Source organism: Oenanthe melanoleuca, chromosome 12, assembly GCF_029582105.1.
Source record: "Oenanthe melanoleuca isolate GR-GAL-2019-014 chromosome 12, OMel1.0, whole genome shotgun sequence".
Lineage (NCBI taxonomy): Eukaryota > Metazoa > Chordata > Aves > Passeriformes > Muscicapidae > Oenanthe > Oenanthe melanoleuca.
Window position 1 is genome coordinate 3,198,080 of NC_079346.1, and position 13,077 is coordinate 3,211,156.

The 13,077-nt window shown below is 39.4% G+C and overlaps 1 protein-coding gene across 2 annotated transcripts in view; it reads left to right on the plus strand.

Moving 5' to 3' along the window:
- The first annotated feature begins 2,925 nt into the window (after positions 1-2,925).
- Positions 2,926-13,077, plus strand: part of SHQ1 (SHQ1, H/ACA ribonucleoprotein assembly factor) — a 37,797-nt gene continuing 27,645 nt past the window's right edge. The window contains exons 1-7 of one of the 2 annotated variants that reach the window (XM_056501848.1): positions 2,926-2,980; positions 4,961-5,143; positions 5,608-5,672; positions 6,120-6,242; positions 7,019-7,161; positions 7,836-7,948; positions 9,803-9,930. In XM_056501848.1, coding sequence (XP_056357823.1) covers positions 5,001-5,143; positions 5,608-5,672; positions 6,120-6,242; positions 7,019-7,161; positions 7,836-7,948; positions 9,803-9,930 — 715 coding nt within the window. In that variant the 5' untranslated portion in view covers positions 2,926-2,980; positions 4,961-5,000. Of the gene's footprint in view, positions 3,226-4,960; positions 5,144-5,607; positions 5,673-6,119; positions 6,243-7,018; positions 7,162-7,835; positions 7,949-9,802; positions 9,931-13,077 lie in introns of both variants that reach the window. The other variant, XM_056501847.1, reaches the window with a different exon arrangement.

The window sequence follows — 13,077 nt, forward strand, 5'->3', positions numbered from 1 at the left end:
AAGCTCGACAGCGCGTTGGCTCTGCCTGCGCTGACAGCGAAACGGAGCCTCCCTCCGTCCTGCAGCCCCAGGTTATCACCTGTACGCACTCCTCATTCCATCTGCACCGAGGGCAGGGAAACGATCAAGTGTAATACCTGTGCAACTGCGAAGGAACCAGGCGCTCACTCACTTGTGGGTGGCTTTGTCCCCGTGTGACCCATCGTAGCCAGTCTGCTGTGGAACGTCCGCAGAAATCACAATACCGAAATTCACTAAAGTAAATCTCGGCAAAAATCACAACATTGAATTTCACAGAAGTAAAATTTCCTCCTTGGGGTCATAATCTGGTTTACGACCTTGAAATGTACAGAGTGACAGACATACAATGAATCTTGCTGGCCCGTGGAGCTGGAATACGAGCTGTGCAAAGAATGGAGACATCAAGGTTGGAAAGGTGAGAGAAGGGAAAGTGGAGCCCCGCAAGTTTAATATTGGAGGAGCCTCATGTGTCCCTCATGGAGCCACTGAAGTGACACTGGCATTCACTTGGCAGTGGGACTGTACAGTTTGTCCATTTTATACTGCTCACACCACATGCCTTCAGTGGGATCCCAAAATGTACTTTGCCTTAGCATCAGCCCAAATGCAATGAACAACTACTGTTTCAAGAGTTTCATCCAACACGGGTTGTGGCCAGATATGAAAATGTAAATGACTTCATGCTAAGAGAAAATAGCAATACTAAATGAGAAACTACAGAAAAGCCACAATGCATAAACATATGCTCTTTCCCAAGAATATATGCACTATAATAAAACCCTACCAAACTTCATAGTTTTTTACTCTTTAATGAAAAAGAGTACCAGTGGCAACCTGCTGAAATCCTCGAGCTGTTCAAATGTGTGATTTTTGTATCATCAATACAATCACTTTCTTCCCTAAACATGTCAATTAAGCCCTCTTAGTAATTTTGTTTTGGATTACAACTTCCAAGGTTGTGAGATTTACTTGCTATTACTAGAGATGTAGAGCAAATTATGCTTATCAATTGCAAAGCTTCATGTTTCTATTTCTCAAGCAAGCAGCAAGTTGTCCTAATTACTTGCCCAAAACATTGTAGATAATACATTTTAATTCTTCCTTTTCCATTAAATATATATCAGCCAAATTCCCTTCATCAGAAAGATGCACTAAAAGATGTAGCCTTTGTAGATTTCCAAATAAAACTTTTTCATAAAAGTTCTAAAAAATTCAGTATGTATTTTACAGAAGAGAGCAATACACATTCCTTAGAGATGCTACTTCATCCTTTACTTGGATGGAAAAGCAGAATGGCTGATCCACCACTTCCTTCACTAAAATCAATATATAAATAGTTCTTTTACAAGGAAAGTATTAGCACAAAAAAAAAAAAAAAAAAAAAAAGAAAAGAAAGAAAGAAAAGGCTGGGAGTTCTTAGGCTCTAAAAAAATTATTCTGAGGCAGTCTTGGAAAGTGACAGACAAGAATAAATTCTCAGATAAAACTTCTTTATCTTTCACAGGCTTGTCCTGCAAATTTGAATTTACCCAGAGAAGATGGTGCCTACTGGTTCATAATCCAGCTTCCTGTCCAATAGACTTATTACAGATTACTTTGTAAGGTCTAAAAGTTAATTAGTGCTGAAGTTCTCTGGAAATGCATCAAAAGTTTCTGAGGACATGACTGAGGCCTTGGTCCAAAACAAGTCAGCATCTGAAATTAGATATCATTAACTGCTTAACATGAAAAAAAAAGCTTTTTATATGCCATGCATTTTCAATTTCTGCACATGTAAAACTGGGACACGAGGAAGTTTAGACTGAATATTAAAACCATCCATCAATTTTAAATCAGTGGGGAGAACTATCTATTATGAAGCAAATGATTTAATTGTTGTGCAGTACTTGAATTGCTGGTTCAGTTCAGTACAAGAGTAAAGAAATTTTCTCAAAAGATGATGTCATATTCAGTGGATTTCCAGCCTGGAGTATTGTTTATCTACTTTTTTTTTCAAGAAAACTTTATTAGGAGAGGTTACAGAATTATGCTTTTTCCCTCCAGTAAAAATACTTGAATGCATTTCAGACAGGGCAGTAAGAGAAAGACAGTCAGCAGTATTTTAAGATGTAGAAAAAAATCTAGAACCAGAATACCTCTCATGGGCCAAACACAGAAAAAAATAGATTAATTCTACATTAGGAAATATATTTAATAAATTACAGCTTTTAAACCAACTTTTCTACTCTTGGATCTTCTTGTTCTCCTTCATGCTGCATTTGTTTTGGTCCATCAGGATCTGTCCCCTGTTCACCCTGTCAAGATTTGCACTAATCCAGCAGCTTAGAAGAGTTTTATGTAATTGGGAATTCCTACTCTGCCAGTGCTCGTGGGGTCACTCTTCTGTTTACTCATCTTCTACCTTATCTGCAGCAGAGGAAAAGACATTTGGGTGTAAACATAGCAGAAACAGCACATTGGTTCACTGGAATTAGCACTGGATTAACCAGGGCTTCCACAGAAAAGAAACAAATCATCTCCCCAACACACTCAGATTCAATTTCCACACTTCTTTATGAAAAACAGCTGCTGAAATTAAATATGCTCAGTCTGTGCAAGACGCTTTATGTCATTTGTCCAGATGACAGATTGATTTTCACCCTACACGACCAGCTTTACAGTCACACTGCCCACACTCCTACTGAGTATCAACCATCCCCTTTGCAACAACTCTTGCAAACACTAGGAAACTTCACCGAGTTTACAGGCAGCAAGAATTTATAGCGGATCCTTGAATCGCTGCAGGTCTCACACAGAGCGGCAGAGCTATAAACGCGGAGAGGAGGAGCAGAGCCCGCAGGACGCGGGCGGGGCGGCAGCGCTGAGGGGCGGCCATGAGGGGCGGGCACAGCCCCAATGCGCATGCGCGGCTCCGCCCCGGCGCGGGCGGGCGCGGGAAGCGGCGGCGGCGCGGGGCTCAGTGAGTGCGTGACGCGGGCGGGTATCGGCCGGGGCTCTTCCCGCCGCTATTCCCGGGATTCTCCTGCTGCCCTCCCGCTGGCAGCCGCCTTCCCCGAGGGCTCTGTCCCCTTGCACGGCCCGCTGCTGGGTGGCTGAGGGAGGGGACGGCCGCAGGTCGGCGCGTGGCCCGGTGTGGCGGCACCGGCGGGAGGCTGTGTCCAGTTCTGGGCTGCTCACTGCAGGAAAGACAAGGAGGGAGCAAAGGTGATGAGGGGGCTGGAGCAGCTCTCTGATGGGGAGAGACTGCGGGAGCTGGGGCTGGTGAGGCTGGAGAAGGGAAAACTCCCGGAAGGGGTTGTCATTAATGTACATAAATATCGCCACGTGTCAGAGGACGGGGCCGGGCGCTGCTCAGGGGTGCCCAGCCACAGGACGAGGAGCATAAAATCAAACACAAAGTTTCATATCCTCAACGTGAGGAAGAAGTGTTTCCCATGGCGAGTGGCAGAACGATTCCGTGTTTTAACACCGACCCTCTCAACCCGAGCCATTCCGTGTTTTACCCCCGAGCCTTTCATGCATCATCCCTGTCCCTGCCCGGCCCTGCTCCCTCTGCCTCATGCACAGGACAGGCTGGAAATCGTGATTATTTGGGATACCTATGCTTTGGATGTGGTTCCTCAGCTATGAGATACCAGGGATTTGTATAGGACCCACCCAAGAGCAGTTTGGGGTGATTAATTTGGGCCAGGAATGCTCCAGCTGCAGCAGGGAGAGCTGGGCCTGGTTTTGGGACTGCTGTTTGTTTGTAAAACTCTGACTGGGGAAAATAAAAACCCCTGAAGACTCCAAATGAGCTGCTGGGGTTTTGGTACCTCTTAGCCATGCTTGTGGTGTTGAGAGAAGGAGAAAATCCACAGGAAAGTGCATCAGGTGTACAGGTGCAGGTGTTCTACAAGCCAAGTATTTCCTATTCAGATACAGTTCCATAAAACACCTGGCAGCTTCTCAGCCTGGAATGGCTGGGAATGTTGCCCCTGAAATAATGTGATATGGTAAAATGGGAAGTTTAAATATTTTTCATGCATGCTAAACAAAGCTGATGACATAAATGAGAAAAAGGATGATCTGTTAATTAAGCCTTGTTAATGATTTCTGGCTGTTCACAAAATTGTCAGAATGGGGACATGCTTAGTAAAGATAACTGAAAGTGAGTGAAAAGTAGTTCTTTCTTAAATAATAATTCTATTCTAATTTAATATGTTAAAATATTTTTGGTTTAAAAAGCTAATTTTCAAAATCATGTGACTTTTTATAAACACATCTTCCAAATTAAAAACAAACCTCAAACAATCCATAACTGGGTTCTAAAATGAACCTGAGATGAGAGGCTATTGAAAGGTCAGACAGTTGTATATTAGGTGACTAGTATTCTATAATAAATTCCTTTTCTTGTGCTTAATATATGCACAGGCCAGTGTATATACATGCATATGGTTCTGAGGGATGTTATTTAAGCTGTCCTTGAATCTGTTACTCATATTCTGGCTAATATGTGTGTGATTTGTAAAACACAGCTTTATTTTTTTGGAAATATTACTTTTTTCAGGATTTTTTTAATAGTGGTTTGTGGTTAGTTCACTAGAGAACTGCAAAGATCTAAGGTCTGCTATTTGTGAAATTATAAATAACAGTTATGAGAAGTTTACAAGTTTTAGGACTCAATTTTAGTGTGGGTTTCACATGGAATGTAACAGGTGCTTTCTCCAGCTCTGCATTCAGTTGTTTCATTAAGGTGCAGAATGGTGCTACCTTCATGTTTTTGATGACACTTTGATGTTGTTGCTGTTGTCATCAGTGTTGTCTTCTTGAGCACATGGAGGATAATTATGTGGGAATCTGAAATGTTCTTACAGAATTTTGAAGAGATACCACTCAGTCTCATCAATCAGAAGCTACAATAATCTTTTTTTTTTTGTTCCTTTTCCTGTTTCTATAGGGCCACATAGCCAGTGTTTGCTTTCTCTGCTGGATTCATCATGATAACTCCAGCTTTTGAACTGACCCAGGATCCAGATTTTCTTACAATAAAAATCAGAGTGCCTTATGCCAAAGCTTCAGAGTTTGACATTTATTTTGAAGGGGAAGATTTCAAATTTTATGCTAAGCCATACTTTCTCAGGCAAGTAGTGGAAAAAACTTTCAAAAATTCATTTTCTTAGTAGCAAATGAACTTATTTAGTTCCCTTCAGAATGTTCTTCATCTGTAGCTTTTATTCTGTTGACTATAGACAGCTTAGTTCATGCAAAGATTTGGATTTTTTGATTTGGCCTTCTTGTTCCTAGGCATTAAATCATGTTAAAGGGAGTTGAAAGAAATACTTTTCTGAATTTACTGTACAATGGCTTTTTAATTGTAAATGAATGGCCAGACAACTCTCTGGGTGTAAATTTTGCAGAGTGTGTCTTTTCCTGGGAGGAATCCAGGGGGATTGAACTGCATGGATTCCATTACTGTGAAGAGGAGTCATGTAGTTAAGTCCTTTGTGCTGCTTTTGGAATGTGCCTTACATTTTTAGAGGCTGAGACATTAACTTGCAGAATTAGTCAGGCTTTCAGTGAGGCATCTCTTTTTTTTGCCTGCAGATTGACACTTCCTGGGAGAATTGTAGAGGATGGCAGAGAAAAAGCATCTTATAATACAGATGAAGGTACTGGTTGATGTTATTGATATCTGTGTCATAAAAAATGTTGCTATCTCCAGTAGTTTATACTTTAAAACCAAAAAATACCAATAAAACAATAAATTTGTTGCTTGCAGAACCTTTAATTCACAGCAATCAGGTTGGTGAATGTAGCTTCTGTGGATTGTTTAGTGGAAGGATTAATAATAAAATAAAGCTTGCTTTCTTCTGTTGGTTTGTGTTTATACAGTGTAAGTCAGGAGACTCCAAGTAGTTAAATATTCTCTTTCATGTTTTATTATTAAAACCCTGGATTATGAAATAAGGTTAAAAACATGCACAGGGATCAGTGCAAAAAAAAATGCTACCTGCATGTGTCCTATTTCCTCTGAGCCTTTCTCATTAGAGGAAAAATGCATGTTTGTCTGTTTCAGATATTTTAGTGCAATAATGATATTCCTGCTTTCTGTTAAGGTACTTTTACAATTCAGTTGCCCAAGGAGGTTCCTGGCCAATATTTTGAGGGGCTGGACATGCTGACATCTCTTTTAGCACCAAAGAAATCAAGATCAGCAAAACCTTTGGTAGAAGAAATGGGTATGAAAAAATCAATCTTGTTTATACAAGGTGATACATGTGTGTAATGAAACAGTTATAGATCTGTAGTGTGATACATGTAGAAAAATAGTGTTTTATTATTGACTAGTCCAAGGTATGAGAAGGGTGTAAATAAATCAAAGTGTGGGTAAGAGTAGAAATAAATACATTGCAGATGATAGGCATTTCAGCTTGATAGATTTAGTTATGCTTAAATTTTTCTAAGATGTGCTTTTAAAATATGCTAATACTCTGTAGGTCTTTATACCCCTCTAGTGGCTGTAGATCACACACACAGTTGAGTTTTCTGCTTTCTACAAACTACAACTGGACTATTAGCTCAAGTGAGAAGCTAGTTAAAACCACAGGTTCTAGTGCATGTCTTGTTTAGCATCAGTATTTAACAGACAGAAATGTTTGGCTATCTCTGTTTGATTTTTAAATGCCTGCCTTAAATTATTGATAACATCCCTTAGGTTCTGTCAGGGTTCTCATAGCACCAAATGCTGATCTTGTTGAATTCAGTGGAACAGGTATTTCAGTCTGAGGGAGTGCATTTAAAATTTAGTGTTCCTGCTGTTCATTTTTGGAAGTTGGGGAGTTTGAAGCAAGACCTGTGGGTTACAGATCTATATGACCCAGTGTTGAGAGAGATTTCTTTAAAGATTCAGTAAAATGAGAAGGGCAAACACCAGTAGCACAATAAACCTTTCAAGGAAATAATATGTATTTTTCTATGTAATAATTTTCTTTTTCTGACCATGCCATAAATGCAGCTGCCTCTGCTGAGCTGTCTGAAGAGAATGAAGAAGAATTTGACTGGGAAATGGAACAGATTCCTTATGAAGAAAGCATTGCACCACTGCAGCACCCCTATGGATTTGGGAATTTGCGCTCAGGGGTGTTCCAGAGGCTGCAGGTAGGTGCATTTTGTCTTCTCCTGTCTTACAAGTTCTGGGTCACTTGCTGTGGCTTCCTGGCTTACAAGACAACAGCTTTTGAAAAGTGCAGCTCAGTTATGTAACTCTAACTTACTGTTCTGTGAGTTGTAGTATTCACAGATCTTGGAGCAGGATTGCTGTTTATGGAGAAAGTATTCACATTCTGTTAGGACATATATGCTGCTTTATTACCATGAAATTTGTGAAGAAATACATTTCCCGTCAGCATTAAAGGGATGAGAAATAACTACCTAATGATGTTTAAAAGGGCACTATTAACTAATGTACAGCCACTTCAGAGAGTGAGAGTGTTCTCAAAAATCAGAAGAATGTGTGTGTGATTCTTATCTTGTCTTTGGGGTTGTGTGCTTTTGTTTAACATTGCAAATTTATCATAATGCAAAATAACTTCCATGCCTTATGATAAAATGAATCATATAATGAATTCTAAGGAGCTTCAAATAATTGCATTTCCTTGGAATTTTTGTTTTATTTGCACAGTGGAGCTTGAATTTGGAAGACTTGAATGGGAGATTGGAGCTTTTCTAGGGATTTCAGTGCAATGCTGATAGGCTTCCTTCTTAAATTCTTCCTGAATAAATCACGTTGCCATTCCGGTGGTTTGGTCCTGTAATTTTGTTTCCATGTGCAGGATGAGCTCAGTGATGTTATTGACATTAAGGATCCAGACCAGACTCCTGCAGAGGAACGAAGGAGGAAACGTTTGGCAGCTGAGGCTGCCAAGTTTGAGCCTGATCATTACCTGTGAGTACTGACTGACTTCACATGGCCAAGTACCTCTGAAACACATTCCCTTGTCACAAAGGATTGCATTTAAGATGATTTTAGGAAAGAGCAGCTTTACTTTTGGTCTGGTTTTGTCTTGTCAGGGTAGGCCCTAGAGGGTATTCTTAGTGTGACACTGACACAAAGCATTGTTCATCTGTTTTGGGGCTACTCAGCTGTTTAATTACTTTTTGAGGGGGGCTGCTTTCATGCTTTCAGCTGTTGCACAATTTTGCTTCGTTCTTCAGAAGCCACTCCCTGCTAGCATTTTGGGTTGACAAAGTCAGAACTTGGTTTTCACCTTGTGAAAAAAGGATTAATAAACCACATATGGAGAGGGGGGGAATTGAGTTTTGAAATTATGAACTTTTGTCTTGGCCACTTTGTTTTTTGCCTTCATCATGTGAAATTTGCTTTACAGCAGAATGAGGAAAATGCTCCAGATTTTGTGTTTGTTTTGTGCTTCATTCCATGTAGTGAGGTGAAAATGATTCTTTGTGCTTTTCAGGTTGGAGTATTTCAGGTCAAGTTAGGTTCAGATAAGTAAAATAAATGAAAGCCAAGAGATTTTATTAATATAGATTGATTCCTGCAAGATGGGTTTGGTGGGAGAAGAGGGTAATCCCCAGTAGGGAAAATTAGTACTTTAGTTTTGTTGTTTTGTGGGGACAATAAGGCTTAACCATTTTTAGTTGTTTTAGAAGTAACTTTGGAATTTTTCCATGATTGAGTGTTTCAGAGGCAGCCTGTCTTCCTGTAACATACAAGAAATAGAGGAGCTTTCTTGAATTACATTTCACTAGAACTGAAGTAGTTCCTAACATCTAATGTGATGCAAATTGCAGTAATTTCAAGTTTCAATTTTAGACTCTGTGTTCTGGTCTGGTAGAGCTACACCATTTAATGGCTGTGTCTTGGTTGTTTCAGAACAGATGATACCAGCCTTTCTTCAGCAAAAATTGTTTTCCTGAGGAGAACAGAAGCTCTTATAGAAACAGAGGCAAACAACTGTTCTGGTGGCCTTAAGGAAAATGCACCCTGGCTGATATCTCTAAGTTGCTTTGACATTGAAGGGAGGCAAAAAAAAAATCTGTCAGTGTGAGAGGGAACCAGATTGCATTCTGTGTTCAGGTTTTGTGTGGTGATTAAGAAGGTATTGAGAAATTTCCTGTGGTTTTTTCCAACTCTCAGTATTTATACCATTGTTTGGCTTGAAGAAAAAGCTCAAATGGTAAGAGGAGACTTAAAACTTGACTCCTTTAAAATAAATCCTCCCAGAATTATTTGAGATTTTTCCCACAGTGGCTTTGTGCTGAGATGGAGGTGATTTCTCTTCCAGAATTCATCTACAACTCTTCTTTTTCCACCTTGCTGCTGCATGTCCTTGCTTAAAGTCCATCCCCATCCCTGCTTCACTTTACCCTTCAGCTGCACAACTTCCTCTACAAATTCCCTGGGTCTTAAGTGGGAGAGCTACCCAATAAAGTCAAGTGATTTGTCTGAGGAGCCTTTGGAGTGTTTTCCTTTAGCTGCATTCAGGACAAATCAGGTTGGTTCAGCTTCATGTGATGCTGCAAGCTCACTAATTCACTGGGCTTCTGGGTGGCTCAGGAAAGGTGGAGGAAGTAAGGAAGGAATACTGAAAGATAGGAGAATATTGTTTTGTTTGTTTTTTTTTTTTAAAATTTCTGCTTTACAGTCAAAGAACATATTTCTAACATGGAAAATAACCTAGAGCCAAGTGAGATGTGTTCTATGGATGTGTTAATATGTACCCACATATAATATGAATTGAAATAAATAGCATATGAAATTTCTTTCTATTTTCCCTAGGGCTGATTTTTTTGAAGATGAAGCTATTAAGCATCTTTTAAAGTACAAACCCTGGTGGATTGATGCTCATAAAAAGATGACAGCCTTGAAGGGAGAAAGTCATCAGGAACATGACAGTTCTGCATTTGGTGAGAATATACATATTTAAATAAATACATACACATTTTTTGCTTGAATGATAATTGCTGTGGTGCAATGTTACAGCTTATTGTTCCTAAAGGAAATTTATTACTCCATTATATCTATTATTTTTTACTTTATTACATTACTTTATGGTTCTCAGAGACCTTTTTCAAAGAAAACTCTTTGTGTCCATTTAGAAACCTAAAGGGGTGTTTCCAGGGTGAGTAGGTGACCTTGAGGAACACTGCTGACAGATACCTGAGGCTGCCTCCCTGCACACAGTGATTACAGAGAGCACTGCAAGTTCCTGTTGTGCATTTTCTTCTTTTGTTCTTTGTTCATTTCCTGTGTCGTATGAAAATCTGATATTCCTGAAGTGTAGATGATGATAATGTCTTCACCAGAGGTTCTCAGTGCACTGATAATACCTGCACTTCCACATTTTCTCTGGGAGAACAATGGAATTTGGGTAGATGTTGTGTATTTTACTGTGAATGTAATCTGATCTTCATTCCTGGTTGCTCTTCAGCCTCTGAAGCCAGAAATGGTTAATTATGTCCATCATAAACACTTGATTTAAAAAGCATTGGACAAAGGTACAAGAGGCTTGAAAATACAATAATGAAGGGTTCCTTTGTTTGTTTTTTATCTATTCACTCCTTAGTAAATGAAACACTACTCCTGTTTGCTTGGCTTAAGGAATATAATTAGAAATGAAGAGCTGCTGGATGATTTTATTGATAAGGAATGTTTCTCCTCCAAATTGAGGCACTGGGGAAAAACGTGTCACTTGTTGGGTTTTAGGGGCAACAACAAGCTCCACAAAAGCCTGGCAAGCCTGCTGATGGAAATTACACAGAAAAAGGACTTTATAAAGGATGATCTTTGCTCCAAACCATTTGTTATAACAGATATCTGTTTAATAAGGATGATAAAAAAAAAATTCTCACCTTCATGGGGCTGAGTGGAAAGGCTCATGCAGTTCTGTGAATCTTGGCACTGAAGTAACAAAAGAGACAATCTGGAGTTTGGGTGATGTTAATGACAGCAAACCCACCCTTTTCCTTGGAAAGACCTCAGTTTTGGTAATATTAGTGCTGTTTGAAGGAGTGACTGAAATCAGTGGAGGTTCCTAAACCAGAGTGAGCTGTGGTGAAGGAAACCACCATGAGAGGGAGTGCAGGTTCTACTTGAAGGTCTCCTGTGAATGGGAATGCAGAAGGGCAGGAGGTGGCTGCAGGCTGTTCCACCTGGAGTCTGATCACCAGCAGAATGGATCCCTGTGGTTTTATTTATACTGCTTTAGCCAGCCAAAGGAATGGTGCAGTTCATCAGGAATTCCTGTCCTGTGAGGAAGGATTTGGTTTTGAATTATTGCTCCTCAAGTTAAATGTAAAAGTGACTTTAGAGTGGCAAAGAATAAAAATTAGCAGATTCTTTAAAAGTTTATTTTCTTATTCAGAAACACTGAATAAAGAGAATTATTTTTTTTTCTTCTGTTTCCTGTCTTATATTTGTCTTTTCAGTTGTTATCTTCATTGGTTTCTTGGAACTGAAAACTTGATTACTTTTGTCTTTATTATGTCTTTGACTGCAAGAAGTAATTAGAAGTACAGATGGCCTTTTTTATTTTTTGCATGACATTGCAATTAACTGAAGATTTTTCTTTGGTTGATTACTGCTCTTATATTTATCCTTAGTTATTTTCTCTTTGTTTTTTCATCATCAGGTTCTTCTAATGTCTCATTACCAAATTTTTTTCCCTTTTTGGTTCATCTCTTCTCATTAACATTTAAAGTTTTCATCTCTCTTCTGTCCTTACTTTGAATCTATTTTTATTTGACCTTTTTACTTTTTCTCCAGCTTGTGTGCATGGTTTGTGTGTTTTGCCTTTTTAAAATTTTTTCTTATCCCAAGTGTCTTTTCTTTGTCTTTTTTTGTGCATCTTACTGTGTATTCTCTTCCAGCCCTTTATGTTCACTTTTAAAGTCACTCATTCCAGTCAAGTAATACTCTATAAAGCCTTATTAATTACACAGCCTTTCCCATGAGAGGATAACATTTTTGGAAAGCTTGCTTGCTGCTGCTGCTTAGTGTCTTGCTTCTACAGATTCCAGATGAAAGGGTTTGTATTTTCTTGCAGCCACGTTCAGCTTGGTTAAAAGTTCATTTTGACTTCCAATTGCACTACTGTGAAAAACTCCTCTTTAGGCAACACAATAATCTTCAAAGGCTCAGGCTGACATATGTATTTAATCTAACATTTGTTTGCTCCAAGGATATCTTATTTTGTTCAGGGTAACCTCTCATGCTTACAGTGACTGTTCTCTCTTATTTCTTTATAGAAAGAAAAGCAATTTCCTCTCAAAGTTCCACCTTTCAGTAAGGCCTGGCTCAAATATATGCCTTACTGGTGGATTCATAAGTTTAAGATGGATTACTTTTCTTTTTTATCAAATTTCTGCAATTGTGCTGTCTACCTGCTTTGCTCAGTTCTTGGGGCTTTGCATCATGTGTTCCTTCCTGGCACTGCTCCTGCTGCAGAGCAGGTTTTATTATGTCAGGAAATTGTGCTTTTTATGCATGCAAAACTCCTAATGATCAGGCTCCACTGTAAAATATCTCAGGTTTTAAAAGGCAAGAACAATAGGAAGAAAGAATGATATATGGTGCTGATATGTTTGCAGGAACTGTGGCTTTCTTAAGGAATAGTAAAAATGGGTATAAAGGAAATTGTGAGATCCAGAAAAGGCTGTCCAAGTCCAGTGTCTGTAGAGAATGCTTGGAGGAAGAAGGTCAGAAGTTATGTGGTGAAAATATGCTGGAAATGTTGATCTGAGAAGTGGAGGTGGAGGCTTGAGAGGGATGGATAAATGATGGAGAGAGAATTTGAATGGAAGAATTGCATAGACAGGGGAGGGATGAACAAACCAGACTCCAGTAACCATAGTTAGCATGAAAATGGGTGTGTAGAGGGGACAGATCTGTGTTTTTAGGACTTTTGGCTCACTTCCTGAAAAACCAAGGCTCTTCTGATCACTTTAGGGAGTCTCAAAGATGGCCAGAATCTGCAACTTTCCAAAAATGGCCCCATGTATGAGGGAAAGAGCTTTTGCTGAATTTTCAGTGCCACATTTTGAGGGGCAGGCTGA